The sequence below is a fragment of the Lampetra planeri genome, chromosome 7 (genome assembly GCF_965212315.1).
Source record: "Lampetra planeri chromosome 7, kcLamPlan1.2.h2, whole genome shotgun sequence".
Lineage (NCBI taxonomy): Eukaryota > Metazoa > Chordata > Hyperoartia > Petromyzontiformes > Petromyzontidae > Lampetra > Lampetra planeri.
In genome coordinates this window covers 3,191,566-3,211,110 of record NC_136113.1, presented here as the reverse complement: position 1 = coordinate 3,211,110, position 19,545 = coordinate 3,191,566, and the positions used below count along the sequence as shown (strand labels likewise).

The following is a 19,545-nucleotide window of genomic DNA, read 5'->3' as shown; positions in this document are numbered from 1 at the left end:
TGAATTATCTACTTGTTTATTCAAAACATGTGTGTTCGTACGAAACAAAACATCCTTTGAGGAAGTTGAAGATTTTCGTATAATGCAAAACTTTATATTAATTCGTTCACTCATTTAATGGAGGGTGGAAAGTGGAGGATGTTTGCAAAGGAGTCAATCACAATGCGCTGTGGCTCTGAAAAAGGTTCGCCTGCTAAGTGGTGCTTCAGAATTGCTTGCGTAAGTCGTCATTTGACGAAACCATGGCTGCCAAAACGCAATTGTGTCCGTGCCAAATTTCCAGCCAATCATTGCAAGCCCCAGAAGAAGATGTTTATCAGTCCACATCCGCCAGTTCATGCAGCTAGTTGTCGTTTTTTTAGCAACGTGAGTTTACTGTAAAGAGAAGAGGCAGCGGTTTCACATTACAGTCGGCAGCCTCCTGAAGGGCCATAACATGCTTCCAACTTGGCCGAGGAACCCGCCCATGACGCGTCAACATTTGTCCACGCTGGCAGGGATGAAGCAGCAGCAGCAGCAAGAGGAGTACGATGCAGCCTGCCACCCCCATACTTCTTTCCTGCTGCCTGCACACAAGTCCTGGATGTCCGAAGCGCCACCCAAATGCTGCTCAGCCGAATGCTGCACCCAGCATCTGCACCAACCTGGGACGTCTCCACTCGGCCTGGTGGCAGCCTTCGGTGACACACAGAATCATTGCAGCAGGTAAGGAGGATGATGCTCGGGAAAGATTCTGTTGTTGTGTTGTGAGTTTTTAAATACTGTACGGGCATCATCAGTCAGAAATGTCTCACCCATGTTTAAATAGGAGTGGCCAAAATATCCGCAAGTGTGCTGTTATGTAACCGTATTACTGTACAAACTTATTTGTAGAATCGAGTGGACTTAAATCACAACTAATGGAACATTTTACTGTAACTCACAATTTTGAGATTCTGCCGCGGTTCTAATTGTTGTCAGCAAACTGGACTTGCAATACAGATGTCATACTCATAGGTTTTTTCGGTAAAGCCACGTAGGTAAAAATAAAAATAAATAATAAAAATAATAGAAATAATAATAGAAATTAAATAATAAAAATAATAGAAATAATAATAGAAATTAAATAATAAAAATAATAGAATTAATAATAAAAATAAATAATAAAAATAATAGAAATAATAATAGAAATTAAATAATAAATCACGACGTTTACAGATGTCGCCAGCTGTTTCTCCAGGCGCGGCAGTTGAACAATGGGCAAGTTTCTTTAAGCCCCAAGCCTCTAACAATACCACCCACCGCTCCTGTCAACCCAAGCTGTATGGCAGGTCGCGTGTCGTGACCATTTGGCTACTCCCACCTATTTCGAGACTTGTGGCAAGGCGTGCAAGAATGAGGTCAAATAGCCCTCCAGAGAAGGGGCTGTCGAGAGCGTCCTCTAGTGGAGGGAGGAACGTTTAAACAAGACTAGCGTCAGCAAATTTTTTGCAAGGCTGTGGCAGCATATCACATTCCGATTCGACTAAACATTTATCTACTTTAATCTTCATTTGAAGCTTTCGTGACTGCAGTAATCCATACTCCTTGGTTCTTTCGGTAAAGTCACGTAGGTAGAAAACTAAAATAAATCACGACATTTCGGGCGCATGCTTTCTCACCTGATGACGGACGCTTGTGTTGCGCCCAAAACGTCGTGATTTATTTTATTTTACACCTACGTGACTTTATCTACTTTCTTGCGTGTACACTTAGGTTGCCAACGTCTACGTTCATGCTCTCCGCGGGCAGTGACAGTGTTACTGAACGTCCCGTTTTGGTGAGCCCAGTCGATGGTCCATCCACACAGCTATGCTCCGTTTGTGGGGACTTTTCCTCTGGCTACCACTACGGTGTGTGGACGTGCGAAGGCTGCAAGGCCTTCTTCAAGCGGAGCGTACAAGGTGAGGAAGCTCCCCACACGCCAGCAGTGGCAATATACATCTACAACACAGCCATCCACAATCGATAACATCCATCCAGCACAGGGTCCCCCCCCCCCCCCGACCCTAATGACACAGATTTGGAAAGGTCAGTCTGAATCGGACGGTCGGTTTCGGTGACAGATTGTCAGACTCTTTTTATTTCGCAGGGAAAAATAATTTTGTGTGCCCGGCGACAAACCACTGCACGATAGACAAGACGCGAAGGCGACGCTGCCAGGCGTGCCGATTGAGAAAGTGCTACGAGGCTGGGATGATCCGTGACGGTGAGAATGACCGCATCTCACTCACTGGGCTGCTGCTACCCGAAGCTCAGCAGCACGCGAGAGATCGTCTCAGAGTGGGTGGTGGGTGGTGGGCTGACCCTCGCTAAGATCAGAGGGAACGGCAGTATTGCTGTTGCAAATTTCAAATACTTGTGATACATCATCACCATCTTCTTGGTTCTTTCGGTAAAGTCACGTAGAAGGGAAGTAATAAAATAATAAAAATAAAACAATAAAATAATTCTCACGACGTTTCGGCCACAACGCAAGCAGCCGTCCTTAGGTGAAGACCAGGTCTGTCGGGAAGACAGACCCTTCTACGTGACTTTACCGAAAGAACCAAGAAGATGAATCCCTGCAGTCACGAAAGCTTTAAATCGAAAAAAAAAATCATCACCATCATCAGGCATGATCTATCCATTGCTAGACAAAGGTCTCTCCATGACATCGCCATCCACAATCCATCTCGTTCTTCTTCACAAGCTGATCTCATTGCTCCGTCACCGTGGTGGTATTCCTTTCAGGCATGCTCACTCATTTGACTGCCATTCTATTGACTAGCCCCGCGAATCAAACCGTCTAACGATGTGTCCTGCCCCAGGTCCACTTACTTTTTGAAGTCAATATGAATCATTTGTGTTTGTTCTTTGATCCGTGAGTTTCTCTTTCTGCCTCTCAGTCTAATTCTAAGCATAACCCCGTGCTTTTTGTGTGCTTTTCAGATATTCTTGCATCATATTTTCTTCGAAATGTTGTTTTTGTTTCATGTTATATCCCATGACTGAAAACATTCTTTCGGAAACTTGATATTGCAGTACATACGTACACGGTGAATTGTTTGTTATAGCTAAGGTTATATTTATAAGTTGGGCTTGTGTATTTGCTGTCTGGAGCACTTCACACAGTGTTCCTAGTAAGTAGTAGACTATTAAAAACACAGGCTGGAGAAGTGCCTAGAAGTCATCCTAAAATATCCCAGAGCAGGACTCAATGAGCTACAGTTAATTAAATAGGACATTACCTATTTAGGCGTCACTCATGGCTCATTCTCTTCATTCGCTTTCTCTCAATAGTTTTCAAATTGCAAGTCTCTGCTGCGTTGTACTTTTGGAATTACAGTGTACAATTCATTGTTAAGCCGATCTTAAAATTGAAGTTACTTTCTTAATTGATTTTATATTTTTAGTGATCATATAGTTGATTTTGAAGTGTTTAGTGTGTTGGCTACGGACGGAGTGTCCTGAAGTCTAGTTAGACGTTTTTTGCGGTGTTATTATGTATTCTTCCCTTAAGGGAGACATTTGGTGGCGTGATGCCGTGCGCACACAGCCACCTCGCTGTTTGAAGACCAGTTGGGTTTCAGCTCAGAGTTCATTATAACATAAGTGCCAGTGGCCCTCCATTGTACGAATACTGTATGATGCAATTTACAACACTGCAGTTCGCATTGGTGGCTTTGGAATACTGTAGTACCAATATAGATGAGCACAGTGATATGCTTAGTCCGAGAGACAGGATTTTACTTTGCATGGCAATTCAATCACTAAAGCAACTTGAAGAAAACGCCAGTCATGGTAAACACCTGGCATGTAACATGGCTCAGTAAATGAGCATTGTTGTGCTAAAGTAATGCAATTTTAAATAACACCTATCTTTACAAAGAGGAACGAGTCAGACAACAGACTGTAATTTCCTTTACAGCAAAGTCGACAAAGACCTCGAAGCTAAGTCCCAATAAGTAGTCAAATACATTATGCAACCACTTATTAGTAAGTGTGCCCTACCTGAGACTGGCAATACCGTCAATTCAAACTCCTCAGACACCAAACATCTATTTTCTACCAAAAATAAACAAATCAAAGCGTAGTTGGCCCGCCATGCCCCTCTACAGGAAGGGACAGTTCGGATAAATAGTCAACAATAACAATACAGTTATTATCAACAATAATAGAGTAGATACTGTGCGTAGTGTTTTGTCCTTCTGAGAATTTGGCGACTCCACTACAGATGGGCGCTCGAGGTTTGTGAAACGTAAATTATTTATTTAAAAATGTTCTTCCGAGGAGCATTTGTGTATATGCAACAATAACTAGACACATCCCTGTCACCCTCCACGCCACACAACACCTCAGCTCCTCAGCATTGAGTCCACCCAAAGCTCAATTTTGATTACAGTGGCTTATCATATCTAAGAACATTGAACAATACATATGATTTACCAAACATTTAACAGGAAACATTTTTATATTTAACAACAAACATCTAGATACTGTGCGTAGTGTTTTGTCCTTCTGAGAATTTGGCGACTCCACTACAGATGGGCGCTCGAGGTTTGTGAAACGTAAATGATTTATTTAAAAATGTTCTTCCGAGGAGCATTTGTGTATATGCAACAATAACTAGACACATCCCTGTCACCCTCCACGCCACACAACACCTCAGCTCCTCAGCATTGAGTCCACCCAAAGCTCAATTTTGATTACAGTGGCTTATCATATCTAAGAACATTGAACAATACATATGATTTACCAAACATTTAACAGGAAACATTTTTATATTTAACAACAAACATCTAGATACTGTGCGTAGTGTTTTGTCCTTCTGAGAATTTGGCGACTCCACTACAGATGGGCGCTCGAGGTTTGTGAAACGTAAATGATTTATTTAAAAATGTTCTTCCGAGGAGCATTTGTGTATATGCAACAATAACTAGACACATCCCTGTCACCCTCCACGCCACACAACACCTCAGCTCCTCAGCATTGAGTCCACCCAAAGCTCAATTATGATTACAGTGGCTTATCATATCTAAGAACATTGAACAATACATATAATTTACCAAACATTTAACAGGAAACATTTTTATATTTAACAACAAACATCTACCCAAAACATCTGTAGTGCCTCCTACATTCCCTACACTCCCTGATAATGTTGCATAAAGGAAGCAATGCGTACTTAAATCATTAATATAACACTATTTTAGTATCAAATTATATGAATCATATGTAAATTAAGGAAATCATATTTGACTGACAATAAACATAGAAACAATTTTTTTTCTTATATCCGAATTAGGAATGCAACTTCTGCCCAAACACCGACAGGCGAAATCTTGACTTAAAGCTTTCGTGACTGCAGGAATTCATATTCTTGGCTCTTTCGGTAAAGTCACGTAGATAGGTTCAAAGAAAATAACAAAAAACTACGACGTTTCGATCGCAACACAAGCGGTCGTCATCAGGAAAAGGGGGTTAGCTTCTAAAGGCAAACTATTTATAAAGGTTTGAAATGGGCGAAGTCCAAATGTCAGCAGCATGGACGGGGCAGCCAATGTTAATGTAAGTGGTGGGCGGCGACCGCGACGGTGGTGGGTTTTCCACCAATTAAAGGGCTGCCAGGTAAAAATTAGCATGTTCATGTAAGATTGGTGAGCAGCCTCCACGGCGAGCGTGCTGAGGTGGCTATGGTCATATGCTGAATAAGTCAGGAAAGGATGCAGGACTGTGGAATAACGTCGAAAAGACAAACTTATGGTGTTTGGATGGGAGGACATTGAGAAATAAGTAATAACAGAAAGCATCAAGATTGCCAATGTAAAGGAATGTGTGTACTTGGGAAGTCTACTGACATGGGACAAGAACTGTACGACAGACATAAGAGCAAGGATTGTAAAGGCAAAAGTACAGCTTTGTATGTTTGCGAGACTTGGGCATTTAAAAAGACTGACAGATATAAGATATTAGCACTCGAAATGCATTGCTACAGAAGGATACTGCCGCATCTAACCTGGACCCAAAGAGTGACCAACGTAGACGTAAGAAAAAGGTTGCACATAGAAGAAGACAACCTGATGACTGATGATGCAGGCAGTGATGAGAAGGAAACTAGCACTATGTGGACACACGTGTAGTAAGATGGACAACAACAGGGAAATAAAAAAAAGTGTGCTGTTGGGAAAAATTTAAGGAACCGGAAAGAGAAGAAGACCTAACAGAGAATGGCTTGATTACATACGAGGTTGGTGCCAGAAAGATGTGGCACTTCGTGAGCATCTTGGCACAAGGCAGAGGAAATTGGAAACAAATTATGATATCTGCAGTGGACACATATGGGCTATCTGCCTATAGAACATAATCTATTTTTTTTCCTTTTAAAGCAGTGTTACTGACAATTCTTGTTGGTTTTTTGTTTGTCAATAGTGCTTGTGCAGCACTGCCAATGGAGCATCACCAACTAATTTGAAATTATATAACATTGAGGGAAGCAAAGGAAAGCTGTAATGTTTTCGTCTGTTGCTTAATTTAACCAAGACATCATGTAGCTGCTAATCGATGACATCACGCTGGCAGAATGTGTGAAACCTTGCCATTGTCAATGATCCCAAGCTTTCATTCTCTTTCCACATATCTCAATGCTACAGGATCTCATACTTCCATCTTGGCAACATCGACCGCATATGCCATTTTCTTACCCCAGCTGCTGCTGCTGCTGCTGCAGCTGAGCCTCTCATCCATGCCTTCATCACACTCCGGCTCGACTATTGCAACTCTCACCTCTACGCCTCTCCAAATCCCTCATCTCCAAGTTTCAGGTGATCCAAAATGGCGTTGCCAGAATTTTCAACTGCACAAGTAATCAATACCTCTCCTTAATACCCAAATCACTCGAATCCAATCCAGGATCAATTTTAACATCAAACTCACCATTATCAAAATTCTCATAGACTAGCCCCTGCCTGTCTCTCCCTTCTCATCTCACTTAACTCCCAACAGCAGACTCTCCTCCCCAGCAACCAAGGCTTTCCATTGAAGCACCCAGTCAACCTTCAACAAGTAGGTCATTATTATCTGCTTGCTCCCATATTCTGCAACTACCTCCTCTCAGTCATCCACTCTGTCGTCTTCCTTCCACCGTTCGAATTCATGTTCAAAACCTTCCTTTTTACCTTTGCCTATAACTGCATCGCGGTATAAAATAAATGCGCTGTTTGTGTAGTTTACAGCGTTTTTAGATGTGGTCGCATATACATGCATTGTATTGTATTACATTGGTGTTCCCTTTGACCTGAAATATTATATAATGTGGATAAGGTTTATTCTGAAGCAACAAAGGAGTTTGATTGCGTAACTCATTACTGATGCTGCTATAAAACACTATTCTGAAAGGCATGTTAGCCAATGAACAGAAAAAAAAAACCTTAAATATGTTATGTAATGGGACATACTGTTTATGCATTTATACAATACAAAACTTGGCCAGTTTACCTTGTGTTCACCGTAAGCAGATCGCAAAGGTCACTGGAGGAGCCACAGAGGGAGAGTGAACAACGATTGCTCATTGCTAAGGTACAGAGGCTTCAACAGTGATGCTCGGAGGGGTGGCGTCAGGTCGTTTGGAGGAGCCGTGCCTCATGCACACGTGGAGGGCATGGGCATCATCCACATCCTCCTGGAGACTGAGCCCCCCAAGTTGCTGTGTATGCGATCCCTGGGCGAGCCACTGACCGAGGCTTCCATGATGACCTTGTTCACTGACTTGGCCACCAAGGAGATGGTACACATCGTCTCCTGGGCCAAGAAGATTCCTGGTGAGGCACGGACTTTAGCAGCCTGTGCAATCGTTAGTTTATTTGGCCACACTTTACTACTGTGCCTGTAAAGCGCCTGCTGGGTTTATTTCTTTTTTAAAATTAACGTGCCAGCCACACACTGTTTACACCATAATTACTTCCACATGCTAATCGTAGTTGAACCACTAAATACACTATATAATGTGAATATTTTCTTCTTGTTAAAAATAAAAAAGCCACGGACTTGCATATGTGTATTATTTTGTGTGGAAAATTATGAACGCAACACACTGCTCATGAATTAACTCTCTGCCTTGTGACTTGGCGGTTCCGTCAAAAGCCATAATGTGTAGAAGCAACAGTGAAGAGGGTGGTTGCATGTGAAATAAATCACTGTTCACACCCAGCCAGTGAACGCCACTGCTGATGGTTTTTGGGCCGCACTCTTCCATGAAGGATTCATGGAACTGGATCTGCCAGTTAAGACGCAGCTCCTGGAGAACTCCTGGCTCGAAGTACTCATCACTGGACTCATTTGGAGATCCATGGAACAACAGGACACTCTGGTCTTTGCTTCAGACCTTGTGTTTACAAGGCAATTGCATCTGATCCTATCATGACACTCTTACAAAATGCAGTATTGCACAACAGTATATGTGAAGTTTTATGCAACTAAAAGCTGAGAATAAAATAACCACATTTTATATTTTTGTATATTCTACACACAATGCAGTTAAAATTTTAATACGCAATTTGCTAAGTAAACTCTAAATACATGTTTGAAATGTTTTCTTTGTTTCACCTGTCTACCATGAACCCAAACAGGGCTGACGGCAGCCGTATGGAAGGCACCATGGAAATCTTCGACCAGCTGCTGGCTATCGTGACCCATTTCCGTGAGCTGTGCTTTCGGATGGAGGAGTACGCCTGTCTCAAGGCTATGGTTCTCCTCAATGTTGGTATGTTTATCGGTCGGCCTTCGCTTCCGGTAAACACAATATAATGCGTTCAGCCATGCTGTCGAGGGCAAACATGAACTGGTGGTTTAAAACACAGCAGTGTGCATAGCACATGGAAGTAAAGTATGGTGTTGCCAAAGTCCTGCCATTGGACAGAAAACTAAAGTTCGGAGAAGGTGATGTCATGTGCCTTGCAAGGTATGGTGGCAGGACTCATCCAGCGGTCAATCGCATATTTTCCGGTCTCAATAACTTTTTGTGTATATTACCATTACTATTATTTTCTTCCACCTTGCACACAATCTCTCTCATGAGTTTCTCATTGTTTAAGGGGAAATTAATTCCAGGTAAATCGGATTTATTTTCTTCTCATTTGGGGAATATGGCCTTGTTTACCCACTTTTTCAGTTGCTGAGCACGGGCTCAAAGATCCACAATGCCAAGCAGTCAGCAACAAACAGCGCAAGTGAAGGTGTCATAGATAAGAGTTGATATGTTTTTTTTTGTTGAGTAAGGTTATACGAACTTGAGAAGTGATGATTGGAAAGGAGGGCCCTACTACAACTACACTACTGAATGCATTGTATCTTGGTCCATGCCAGGGGGATGTGGAATTTCCATCCTTTGCTTGGAGCCATCAATGGTGAAGATGTTTCGACATTTTTTTCTTTACGTATTACAAAAGCAGCCCTCCCTGCACATTGTGGGCCTTTGCTAATGGCTGATACAGCCTCGCAGAAATACTCACTGGATTACAGAGCCACACATTGTGAATGCATGATGCTGCTCTAGCCCCCGTTGACAACAGCTCTGCTTTGTTCAGGTCTGTGCTCAGACTGGATGTTGACCGAGCAGCCAGATGCAATCAAGGCGGTCTGCAAGATAATGGACACTGTCAGCAACGCGCTGGTCAGTTTCTTGGAGCACAGCTGTCTGTCGGAGGGGCAGCAGTTCCACCGGTTAACGCGGCTGCTCATGCTTCTCTCCCACATCCACCAGATCAGCTACAGAGCCTCGTGAGTTGTACCCTGATTCACGTGGACAAACTTGTTCGTATATCGATTCCAGCTTTAAGAGGTTGACAATTTTTTGTTCTATTTTGAAGCCAACTGTGCTGTTGGTGTCGTGACTTTGAGACAAAGTGTCCTCTAGAAACTCTCGCAGAACAGTGCATACCAATTATTGGTCGCGAAAGCCTACGTGTTAAACATACCACTCTTTATAGATTTGAAGCTTTCGTGACTGCAAGGATTCACACTTAAGTGGTTGTGCTTTCGCTACGTTGTCCCCACCTGAAGGACGCTTGTGTTGCGCCCGAAACGTCGTGATATCATTTAGTTGTTTTCATTTATTTGATTAGATTTTTTACCTACGTGACTTTACTGAAAATACCCAAAGAGTAAACATACCACTTTTGTTAGAGAACAGCCGGCAGAAGGAGATTTCGTAGCTCTGAACCTCCGAATACTTTCAAGTGCTATTTTTTGTTAATCTACCTCTTGTTTCGATCATGGCCTGCTGCAGAGATTGTGATGTGGGAAAACTGATGTATTAATTTAATTATTGGAGCAGGAATTTTAGCGAAATTCAGTGAACAACTACATTTAATGTTCTTTCTTTTCGTGACTGCATTGAGCTCGCCAACTCGCTACATTTTACAACCCAGTTTAATCACCAGCAGTTTAAACACTCGATTCAAACCCATACCCCTCTGCCCTCCTACCTCAATTCTAATCATCACTCCTTGGCCCCGATTTATATCCACCCCACTGCACAACATGTAGGGATGTATTGTATTCATATCTCGTTGCACACTGCAATGTAATCACCAACAGCGTGGGGGTTTGCAGGGGTTGTGATGGCTTGGGGTGTGTGTAATTTGTAAGGCATTAAATCTGCCAAAGCTGTGTTTATGTTTTGTTTTCTTGCCATACTACTTTATTATGAAACATTTTGGTTTTTGTATTTTATGGTCATGTTATGAGGGTTGCTTTGTACAGTATGCTATGATTTTTTTGGCTGCACTATTTTAATTAAGTTATTGTGATGAGGGATTTATTTTATTCGTGTTTGTGTGCAACTACCATCACAGTGGCTTCATTTATTGAGACATGGAATACATTGGTTCAACTTTAAAGTGATGGTGGCTATTGTTAGGCATACCAACATCAATCTTTCAATCTTCATAATAAGCTCCAGTTACACCATTGGAACCTCCTTTGCCAGTAACAAAATATGATTGTTTTTTTTACCATTTTATCTGGCAACAAAACTGACACATTTTTTTTACAAGGAGTCATGTTTGCATTGCGGTCGGAATGCAAACAAAAAAACACAACTCTAATAATGTATGCACTGTCCTTGAAATTGATTGGTCCACACCGCGCCCTTACAAATTGCACACGCATTAATGCAATGAATATCACGTCGTGGTCTGCTTTTCGCTTGCAAGTTTCAGATTTACTGCAATCCACCCGTCCTTGGACGGGCAAAAGGCTAGTAAATTCAGAATGAGTCAACTCTGGACCGGTTTTCACAGCGTCTCATCAGCAGTCAAGCTTGCCTGAATCAATTCTGGTGTATAGCCAGATGTAGGCTCTAGTTTGACACAAGCCCAAAATGAATGACATAACGACGAGATAGTGTCAATGCAGTGCCGTGTGTCAGACAAGGGGAAAGTGGCTGCTCTCTCACAATTAGCATCTGTGTTTTGTTCTTTGTGCCCAACAGTAACAAGGGGATCCAACATCTGACCATCATGAAGATGAAACACATGATCCCACTAAGCACGCTGCTCACCAATATGCTGGAGGGAGCCCAGGTCAAGTGAGCTAAAGTGGGCACCGCTTAGATATCTGGCACCCTTCACGTGTACGGCAAACCTGGCGTACTCCTCAGAGAGACGGCCACACCAAACAAACGCACGGAGCGTACAGCAGCGATAAGGTTATGTAGTATCGTACGGTATTGTGCTGGTTGAAGTATGCAGAGTTAGCCACGGAATATTGCGTAATTTAGTAGCATCGAGTCTGTATTGTCCGAGGCTGTACGGTGTCATTTTCATGAAAAAGAGGTGCGTGGCACAGTAAAATGAGCATGGTTGTGGACGGTCGTATTATTTGCAAGTAAGATTTCCATTGCATAACGGTGCAGCATTATAAGTGTTATCACAGTGGTGTAGTGCAGTACTTTCCCCAATACTCTCATGTAACGGCAGTGAGATGCATTATGTCATGTTATCGGCAACCGAGTGCTCTCCAGTACAAAGGCAGGCGACTTACACTACAAAGTACAAACGTCGCTCTGCCTATGTCCTGGGTAAGTGGACACAATCCCAACTCGGAACACGTGCCTCATTCATGCACGGTGCAGACTTCTAAAACTCAGTACCGCGCTGAAGTTTGTTCACCGTTTTGGCCACGTTCACACACGTTAATAAACATAAACCCTTCCCACGTGCGTTGTTTTGCAAACCGTCACATGTAATTTGTGAAGTGGCAGAGATGCCTTTATGCACTAAATTACAAGAAAAAGTCAAATGTTGGGCGGCCCTCGACAGCATCGGAGGCCCCAAGTCAATGGTGGTGGGCGCAGTCCCTCCGTAGGACAACTGTTTGATACAACTCAAGCGACACACAAATACAACGCAGTATCAGAAATATTGGTTTAAGCTTCACCCTCAACAGGAAGCAGATTTAGTGGTTTACATACGATTGGAATGACAGTTTGAGTAGTACGAGGCTTAAATCCGCTTTCTACATTGGGTTGAGCCTGCTCTAATGCTTGAATCCAGTCCTCGGGCAATAACTTTTGGAGGCCCAAATGCTAAATGTTTTATCTTCATATATTTCTAAATATCAAGATCAAACATGACAATACTAGTGCCGTACTAGTGCCAAATTTAAGCTATTTCAGATATTCTGGAACATGAGCATTTACATCACTCAATCGCGATCATCTGTATGTTCATATGCATCTGTATGTTCACGTACCATACTTTTTATGAATTATAAACAAAAACCATGGAGTGTTACACACCCAATTCTATGCATAAATCTTACGCTGGTGAATCAAATTCCAATTGGTTAATCGTGAGATCGTTACACTCCTATAATACTTCTATAAGGTGCACAAATCACTTTAAACCTCAAGGTCCCTGTCTCCAACGTGTGGGTGGTTCGACTTGTATGTCAAGGCTTAGTGAATGGCCACTCCAACTGTCAAATGAGAATGTAAGGGCTTCAACGTGATGCCTGTCCTTGTGAGCCCGGTTAGAGCAAGCTGCGTGTATTGGCCTGACATTTGCTATTCCCCCTCTGACTGGATGAACAAATTGAGGCAATGTTTGTGGCATTACAGTCCGTCCGCCAACAAGACGTACATTACATTCGAGCACATTAAAATTCGAGCATAACATCACAAGACCAGTTCTCTTTGAAATACTGTTGCTATTTAATACAAATGTAAATTTCTTAAACAAATACAGTACACATCTTACAATATTTTTTTTGGCAAAACAAAAACGCAAATAAAGTTATGGAATCAAAACAAAGTGTTTTCACGCTGCAAGTAAAATTGTGTCAAACTCTATGAACCATAAATACAGCTTAAGGTGGAAGCACATTATACATCGTGTCTTAAAAATTTCCTTCCTTGAAAAATACAACTATATCCTCCCCGAGTTCACTATTAAAATTACTTTACACCAAGATTTTCAGACATTGTAACATTTACAAGCTTTCTTCCATTCACATAACTCTGCATCCACACTCATGTTACTGTACATATGGTGTCTTCTGCCGCTGGCTGGGACACAAACATGAATGCCCCTTTGGCGTCCAACTCTAAGAGCAAACATTAACCATAATCGAACAGAATGCAGAAGTAATCATTAGTAGAGTAGGCACGTACAAACAAAAAATATTTACAGAAAGAAGCACAACTTGAGGTATAACTCACACAGCAGGCTGCTCTCACGGCAATGTCGTGAGAGCCGGCGGGTAGCGGTGCAGCGCAAGCGTTTGCTGCCGTGCGCCACTCCGGCCACGCTTCTACAGGGCCTGAGGGCACGGACACCATCGCTTATATACGCCGGCACACGCATTCACTCCTAATTTGTCATCATCTCAACGCGTCCGTGGTCGGCATTCTTTGTTCACTCACTTGACGCATGTTACCAATGAACCTATGCACGTAGCCTTTTTAGGGCACGGATAACAGGAGCTGGTTCTGTGGGATTTTTTACATTTCGCAAGAGTGCTATTATGAAATTGTGGAATTACAGTGTTCGTTATTACTCTCGTCATATGGTTCTTAAAGTAATTGCCACATACCTTGTATTTTTCAGTGCCTATACATTATAGTTAAGAGGCACTGAATATTACAGTAAGCGTAATACAGTCCGTTAACAGAATACTGGACGTGAGTTGCACATGCTATTACACGTCTGATGTTTTATGTCTAAAGTGGCTATGAAGAACTGTACAGTGTCGTTTTCACTTGCTATTCAAGCTTTCTCTTCATGCACCCAAGTCTGCTTTGCAGGGCAGCGACATGGCAGAGTGGGCGGAGGCCAAAGATATTACAGTGGTATAAGAATATTCAGCGTGAAAAATAACTCTTCATACATTCCAGATTCTCTGTACGAAATTCCCATTCATAGTTAAATAAATTATGACAATTTAAGACTACTCAAGGTATTTTCTTCTCATGCCGCAGTTCTCGCCAGAGTTGGCTTACAATCTCTGAGATTCCATGATTATTATTTCACAGACATTCAGAATCCGTGACTGACTTGGAGCGGGGCCAATCTGGCGGCGCTCATATGGGTGGCGGTCCGTTGGTGTAGCGGAGCATGGGGTGGAAGGAGCGAGCAAAGTTGTTTGTGAGCGTGCAGCTGAGGTCGTGTTCGGAGATGGGCACGAGGCATGCGAGGCCCAGCAGCAGCAGCATGAAGAGGTGCAGCGGTAGGGCCGCGCGGAACACGCGCCGGAGCAGCGAGCGCTCCGTGCCGCGCTGCTCGCCCGCTCCCATAAGGCCCCGCTCACCAGAATGGCCACGCACCCCTGGCAAACTTTGGCTATGGGTGGGGAAGACAGTAAACGATTCAGATCTGATATCGTGTTAGAAAGGGGGGCGAAAAACACCACCACACTGGACTTATTATGCCTCTCCAAAAATTAAGAAATAAATTGCTCCACTGTATTACATCTGGCAATACTGCACGGTATTACACACCATGCAGTCACTTTAATCGTAACCTGCTGTAGACATTTTTGCATAAGCACCCAAAAAATTGTATTATATAACTGGATAAAATCATAAAATAATCAGTGTACGATACACTAATAATATATATGGTACACAAATACACATTCCACCAAGTACTGTATGCAGAGGAGTATAAACATGTTATTGGCATACACCGGAAAAATTAAATCGCATGCATAAGCTCTTTGAAGTCCATGCCAGCCCAGCTGCAGCATCATTCAAGCATCCTATATTAGTAATTAAAAGCTTTTGTATATTTATTTCAGCATAAGTGAAGCACAGCACATTATACACATTGATCATTGAAAGGTGAGTATCAGCACAGTTGGTTGTGTGTGCAAGCAGGCCGCTCAAGCAGGGCAGGCTGCCTGCAAGAAGGTTAGTCGGGAGGTGCGCACAAAGACAGTCCCCCTCTTCAGCTGCTGCCATTTGATCTCGAGAGCTCAGAGGGCATTACAGCGATGTCACGAAAAGAAGTGGCATTCCTGACTCCACAAACCGCTGCTGCTTGCAGGCCACATCAGTGTCAGCAGGAAAGAAACAGGAAAGCCGCGTAAGTTTTACGGGAGAGGGGTCGGGCTCGCTTCGTCGCTGCTGCTGCAAGGCTCTGCAGGCACAGGGGGCGGGTCGGTCACCCCCCCACCCCCCCGCTGTGCGTGCAGACGCCGACGCAGGGTGCAGTAACGCCCGGGCCGTAACCCACAGATTGTGAAAGCCACTTAAGCACTTTGAAAGATGATGGAAGCTCCCATTATGACTCGATCCGAGCGGTTTGTTCGCCAATACATGAAAGGTTATTTGCTTGACCGTTTAATAAAATTGAAATTAAACTTAACATTTGTTTTACGTTTGGATCAATGAGAGCGTTTTTTTAACACGTGCCTGATAATGAGTGGAATTAAGCCACCGTGTGAAACTGCATTAAAGAAAGGGGGGTGGGACTGCATATGCAATCAACATGGGTAAAAGCTTCAAATCTATAATGGGTAAAAAAAACGTGTAATGATTGTTAGAAACCAACAGTGCCACTGACAGTGATTTATGCAGACTGTGGGAGCGATATAGGATGAGATTCCACAACCCAAAATACGGAGATGATTGTGCTATGTGTATTACATCTAAATCGGTTTGCCTGTTCCATCATCTATAAAGGAAAGAGGGGCAAAAAGGGGCATGAAAATTCTAAGCTGTATACCTGAGCTCTTGACTGGTTGCTCCAGATTGAGAAAGACTATCTTTGCCTGGGAGCTGCATGTGAATGGATCAGGAAAATAAACAAAAACGTACGTTGAGTACAAGAGAAAACAGGTATTAAAAAAAACTTATGCGGATGAAGAGTCCAGCTCCACAGTGACCCAGAGAGTTGTGGTGGCACCAACTGAACCACACAAAGATGAAATTAAATCCAAAAAGACAGCGGAGTGCACACGTGGCAATGTGAAGTTATGTAAATGGAAAACTTTTAAACTAGAAAATCTGTAAAAACAACAAAAAAGCATTAAAGGTTTAGAGTCGTACATGTTGCATACCAATACACCTCATTATCAGCACTGAAAAACGAATGGCTTTCGTGGTTTTTATTTTTTAAAATATGACTACAATTGTGTCCAATACAGGACCTGAATACGACTATACTCCATTTAAATATTAAATAATTTAGTGCCACATTTATCACACTGACAAAAAGGATTAATTGTAACACGTAAGTTATTATCTCCACCACACAAAAACAGTTACACAGCACACGTTAAATTCCATATAAACTGTGCACAGGTTTACAATTAGTAGTCACCAATGTACGTTAGACTATGCCATGCACGTGGGATGGAGCAGAGTGTGGACATTGTTACCCGTCTCTGCTGCTGTTGAGATGATGGCAGGGCCATCGGACAGTTCAATTCTTCGTCTGGTGAACCATACGATGAGTCCTACGAAATTAAACACATTCTTCCATTGGGGACTGTTTGACAAAGTCATTACATCGGAGTACTTGACAATGGAAATCAAAACACCCATGTGCCTACAGAAGAAGGTTTTCAATCCGTGTATATTACCTCCTATGATATATGGAGTGGACACATGGACACTGACAAAGAGATTATAACAAAATATTAAAAGTGGGCAAAGAAGCATGGAGAGGTGCATGCTTGGTGATTAAAATGAGAGCCAAAGGAACACACGGATTGGGGAACTTTATGACCATTAAAATAAAGCAAGTAAGTGGGGGCTAGCACAGGAAACACCGCGAGGAGGGAATCTGGGCAATGGTTGAGACTGGTGATGGAATGGCTACCAAAGGAGGGAACACACTTGAGAGGACGACCACCGCTGAGATCGAGCGATGATATCAGCTCATGTGTAGAAGATGGATTTTGGCAACGTGGGATCATGAGGGATGTGGATGCTATTGGGGAGGCCTTCCTGTAGCAGTGGATAGATCATGACCGATAATGATGATGCTTATATTGGCCAAACAAACTAGGATCGTGATTTCATTCTGTTGGGAGGGGTCAATTTCTTACCAGCTCGTCGGTGGAGGTCCTCATGTAGCGCTCCACCACTCGGATGTCATGGTCGGCCTCATTGAGGAGGTGCTTAAGGCGGTTGGCTATGACGTGCACCTTCTCCTCGGCCTCCAAGCAGTTCTGACCCTCGGCGTTCACAAGAAGATGGCTCGACATGTCCTGCAGGGAGGCCACCTTCTCCTGGGTGGCCTGCAGTTCACGCTTCACTTGCTGTAGTGTAAACAGAAAATAGAAACTACTGGGTCGAGGACCGCTGTCGAAACAAGCACCAAAGGTCTCGTGAATAAAAGTGCACAGGAAGCAACCGCTGGGGGTATTCACTCCCAACCCACTTGATTTGTAATGTCACAATTTGACTTTGCAATTAAATATAAAAATCCATTCTTTGTTTGTCTCATTTGTACCGTTCATTTGTATTTGTATGTTCTGTCTGTACTGTCTTGCCCATATGTAAATTATTGGAAATGCAGTAAAACCTTGGATTGCGAGCATAATTCGTTCCGGAAAAATGTTTGTAATCCAAAGCACTCGTATATCAAAGCACTCGTATATCAGTTGTGATCACGTGACGCTCGTCAGACAAAGCGTATGCACGTACTACTCGTATTGCAAGACCTCGCTCGTTTATCAAATTAATATTTATTTAAAAGTTTTGCTCGTCTTGCAAAACACTCGCACACCAAGTTACTCGCAATCCAAGGTTTCACGTTAATATATTTTTACATGCTGAATCTTATGAATGCATCACGACCGAAATAACATATTAAAATAATAAATTGATGGATCATTATTTTCCTGGTAACAACAGACCATAGCGCTCTGATGCATTTTCAAGTTGTACCGCTTGTTGTTTGGAATAACATTTGGCGTTTTCACTCCTCCTCCTCACAGCTTCTTCAGGAACGCGAAGTGAAACGTCGGTAGATAATCCACCCATGTTTCTGGTCCCGAGATGGAACCTATTCGCGATCATACATCGCTCTATTTGTGGAGGTGTGGCTGCTGCTGCTGCTGATGATGCTCAGGGGTAAGCATACCATGAGCATTCTGTGATGGTCCTGCAGAGTCTCGAGGTCAAGACTTGGGCTAATGGGGCGGATCTCATTCCTCTTTCGGTCCAGATTCTCCAGCCAGACCAAGAGACCATGGCTCATCTCGTGAAAATCCTGCAAAACATGTGTGGAGTCAAATATGCAAAAAATACTGCTCTCGCGTTTTCAGAAACTCCCATTTATTTTTATTTTACTTTGCCGACTGTATCGAGGGTATTTTAAAACATTCAACTCGCACGCTGCATTTCTTTCCTTTGCACGATAGCACGTAATAAAACAATCGGTACAATTTGTGGAAAATGCATAAAAAGTACTCAATTAACCATGACACATTATTTATTGAGAACTGCTTTTTGTGTTTAGTTTGTTGCCTTTCCCCCGCACCGACGATTATCATGGTTGTCTACGTACAGTGCGAAAAAAGTTCAACATGCATACTTACAACACCTGCATTCTTGCCGGAAAGGGTAAAGCCTATTATTTGTTCATGATGGTCTGGGTGTTTTTATCTGTGTATCGATTGATGTGTTGAAGAAATGTGTAAGTGCTTATAAGTCATCATTATTGAGAATGATAGGGGACAAGGAAATTATGTCTCTTGTGAAAGCCAAATGTTGAGGACCCGTGATATTTAAGATTATTGAAGAGCTGTAGGGCACGGTTGGTGCCTTTAATGTTGGTCGTTAATGTATGTACGAATGGAGTCATGTGGTCCAAATAACTTTAATGAGCTGAGTAGCACTACAGGTTGACACTATCGGGCAGCCTGGGTTGCTTTGATTACTTTTGGTAGAAAATAGATGGTTGGTGCCTGAGGAGTCTGAATTAACTGTTTTGGCAGTCTCAGATAGGGCAACACGAACTCTAAGGTGTTTCTTTAATGTCTTTGCTTTTTGGGGCCCTCGTTGTAAGGTCATGGATGATTTTGCGGTAAAAGGAA

The 19,545-nt window shown here is 42.7% G+C and overlaps 2 protein-coding genes across 3 annotated transcripts in view; one reads left to right on the top strand and one right to left on the bottom strand.

Moving 5' to 3' along the window:
- Positions 1–242: 242 nt before the first annotated feature.
- LOC144719776 (estrogen receptor beta-like) lies at positions 243–15,874 on the top strand. 2 transcript variants are annotated; one of them, XM_078595959.1, is made up of 8 exons: positions 243–705; positions 1,735–1,922; positions 2,111–2,227; positions 7,515–7,817; positions 8,256–8,394; positions 8,625–8,758; positions 9,582–9,667; positions 11,489–11,576. In XM_078595959.1, the coding sequence occupies exons 1-8, from the start codon at positions 437–439 to the stop codon at positions 11,489–11,491; spliced, it is 1,239 nt and encodes a 412-aa protein (XP_078452085.1). In that variant the 5' UTR covers positions 243–436; the 3' UTR covers positions 11,492–11,576. The 2 variants fall into 2 exon arrangements, with proteins under 2 accessions (XP_078452085.1, XP_078452084.1); XM_078595958.1 differs by having other exon boundaries at positions 246–705; positions 9,582–9,774; positions 11,489–15,874.
- Positions 13,192–19,545, bottom strand: part of SYNE1 (spectrin repeat containing nuclear envelope protein 1) — a 152,118-nt gene continuing 145,764 nt past the window's right edge. Inside the window, exons 140-144 of the mRNA XM_078595960.1 lie at positions 18,591–18,719; positions 17,551–17,763; positions 16,879–16,956; positions 16,224–16,276; positions 13,192–14,837 (exon numbers count right to left, since the gene is read on the bottom strand). Coding sequence (XP_078452086.1) covers positions 14,579–14,837; positions 16,224–16,276; positions 16,879–16,956; positions 17,551–17,763; positions 18,591–18,719 — 732 coding nt within the window. The 3' untranslated portion in view covers positions 13,192–14,578. The remainder of the gene's footprint in view (positions 14,838–16,223; positions 16,277–16,878; positions 16,957–17,550; positions 17,764–18,590; positions 18,720–19,545) is intronic.

Bases quoted from the DNA above. Each gene is read 5' to 3' on its own strand.
- LOC144719776 (XM_078595958.1), top strand. From the start codon at position 437: ATGCTTCCAACTTGGCCGAGGAACCCGCCCATGACGCGTCAACATTTG. The intron at 8,759-9,581 runs GTATGTTTATCG...TGCTTTGTTCAG, and splicing joins TATGGTTCTCCTCAATGTTG to GTCTGTGCTCAGACTGGATG. The intron at 9,775-11,488 runs GTGAGTTGTACC...TGTGCCCAACAG, and splicing joins CAGATCAGCTACAGAGCCTC to TAACAAGGGGATCCAACATC.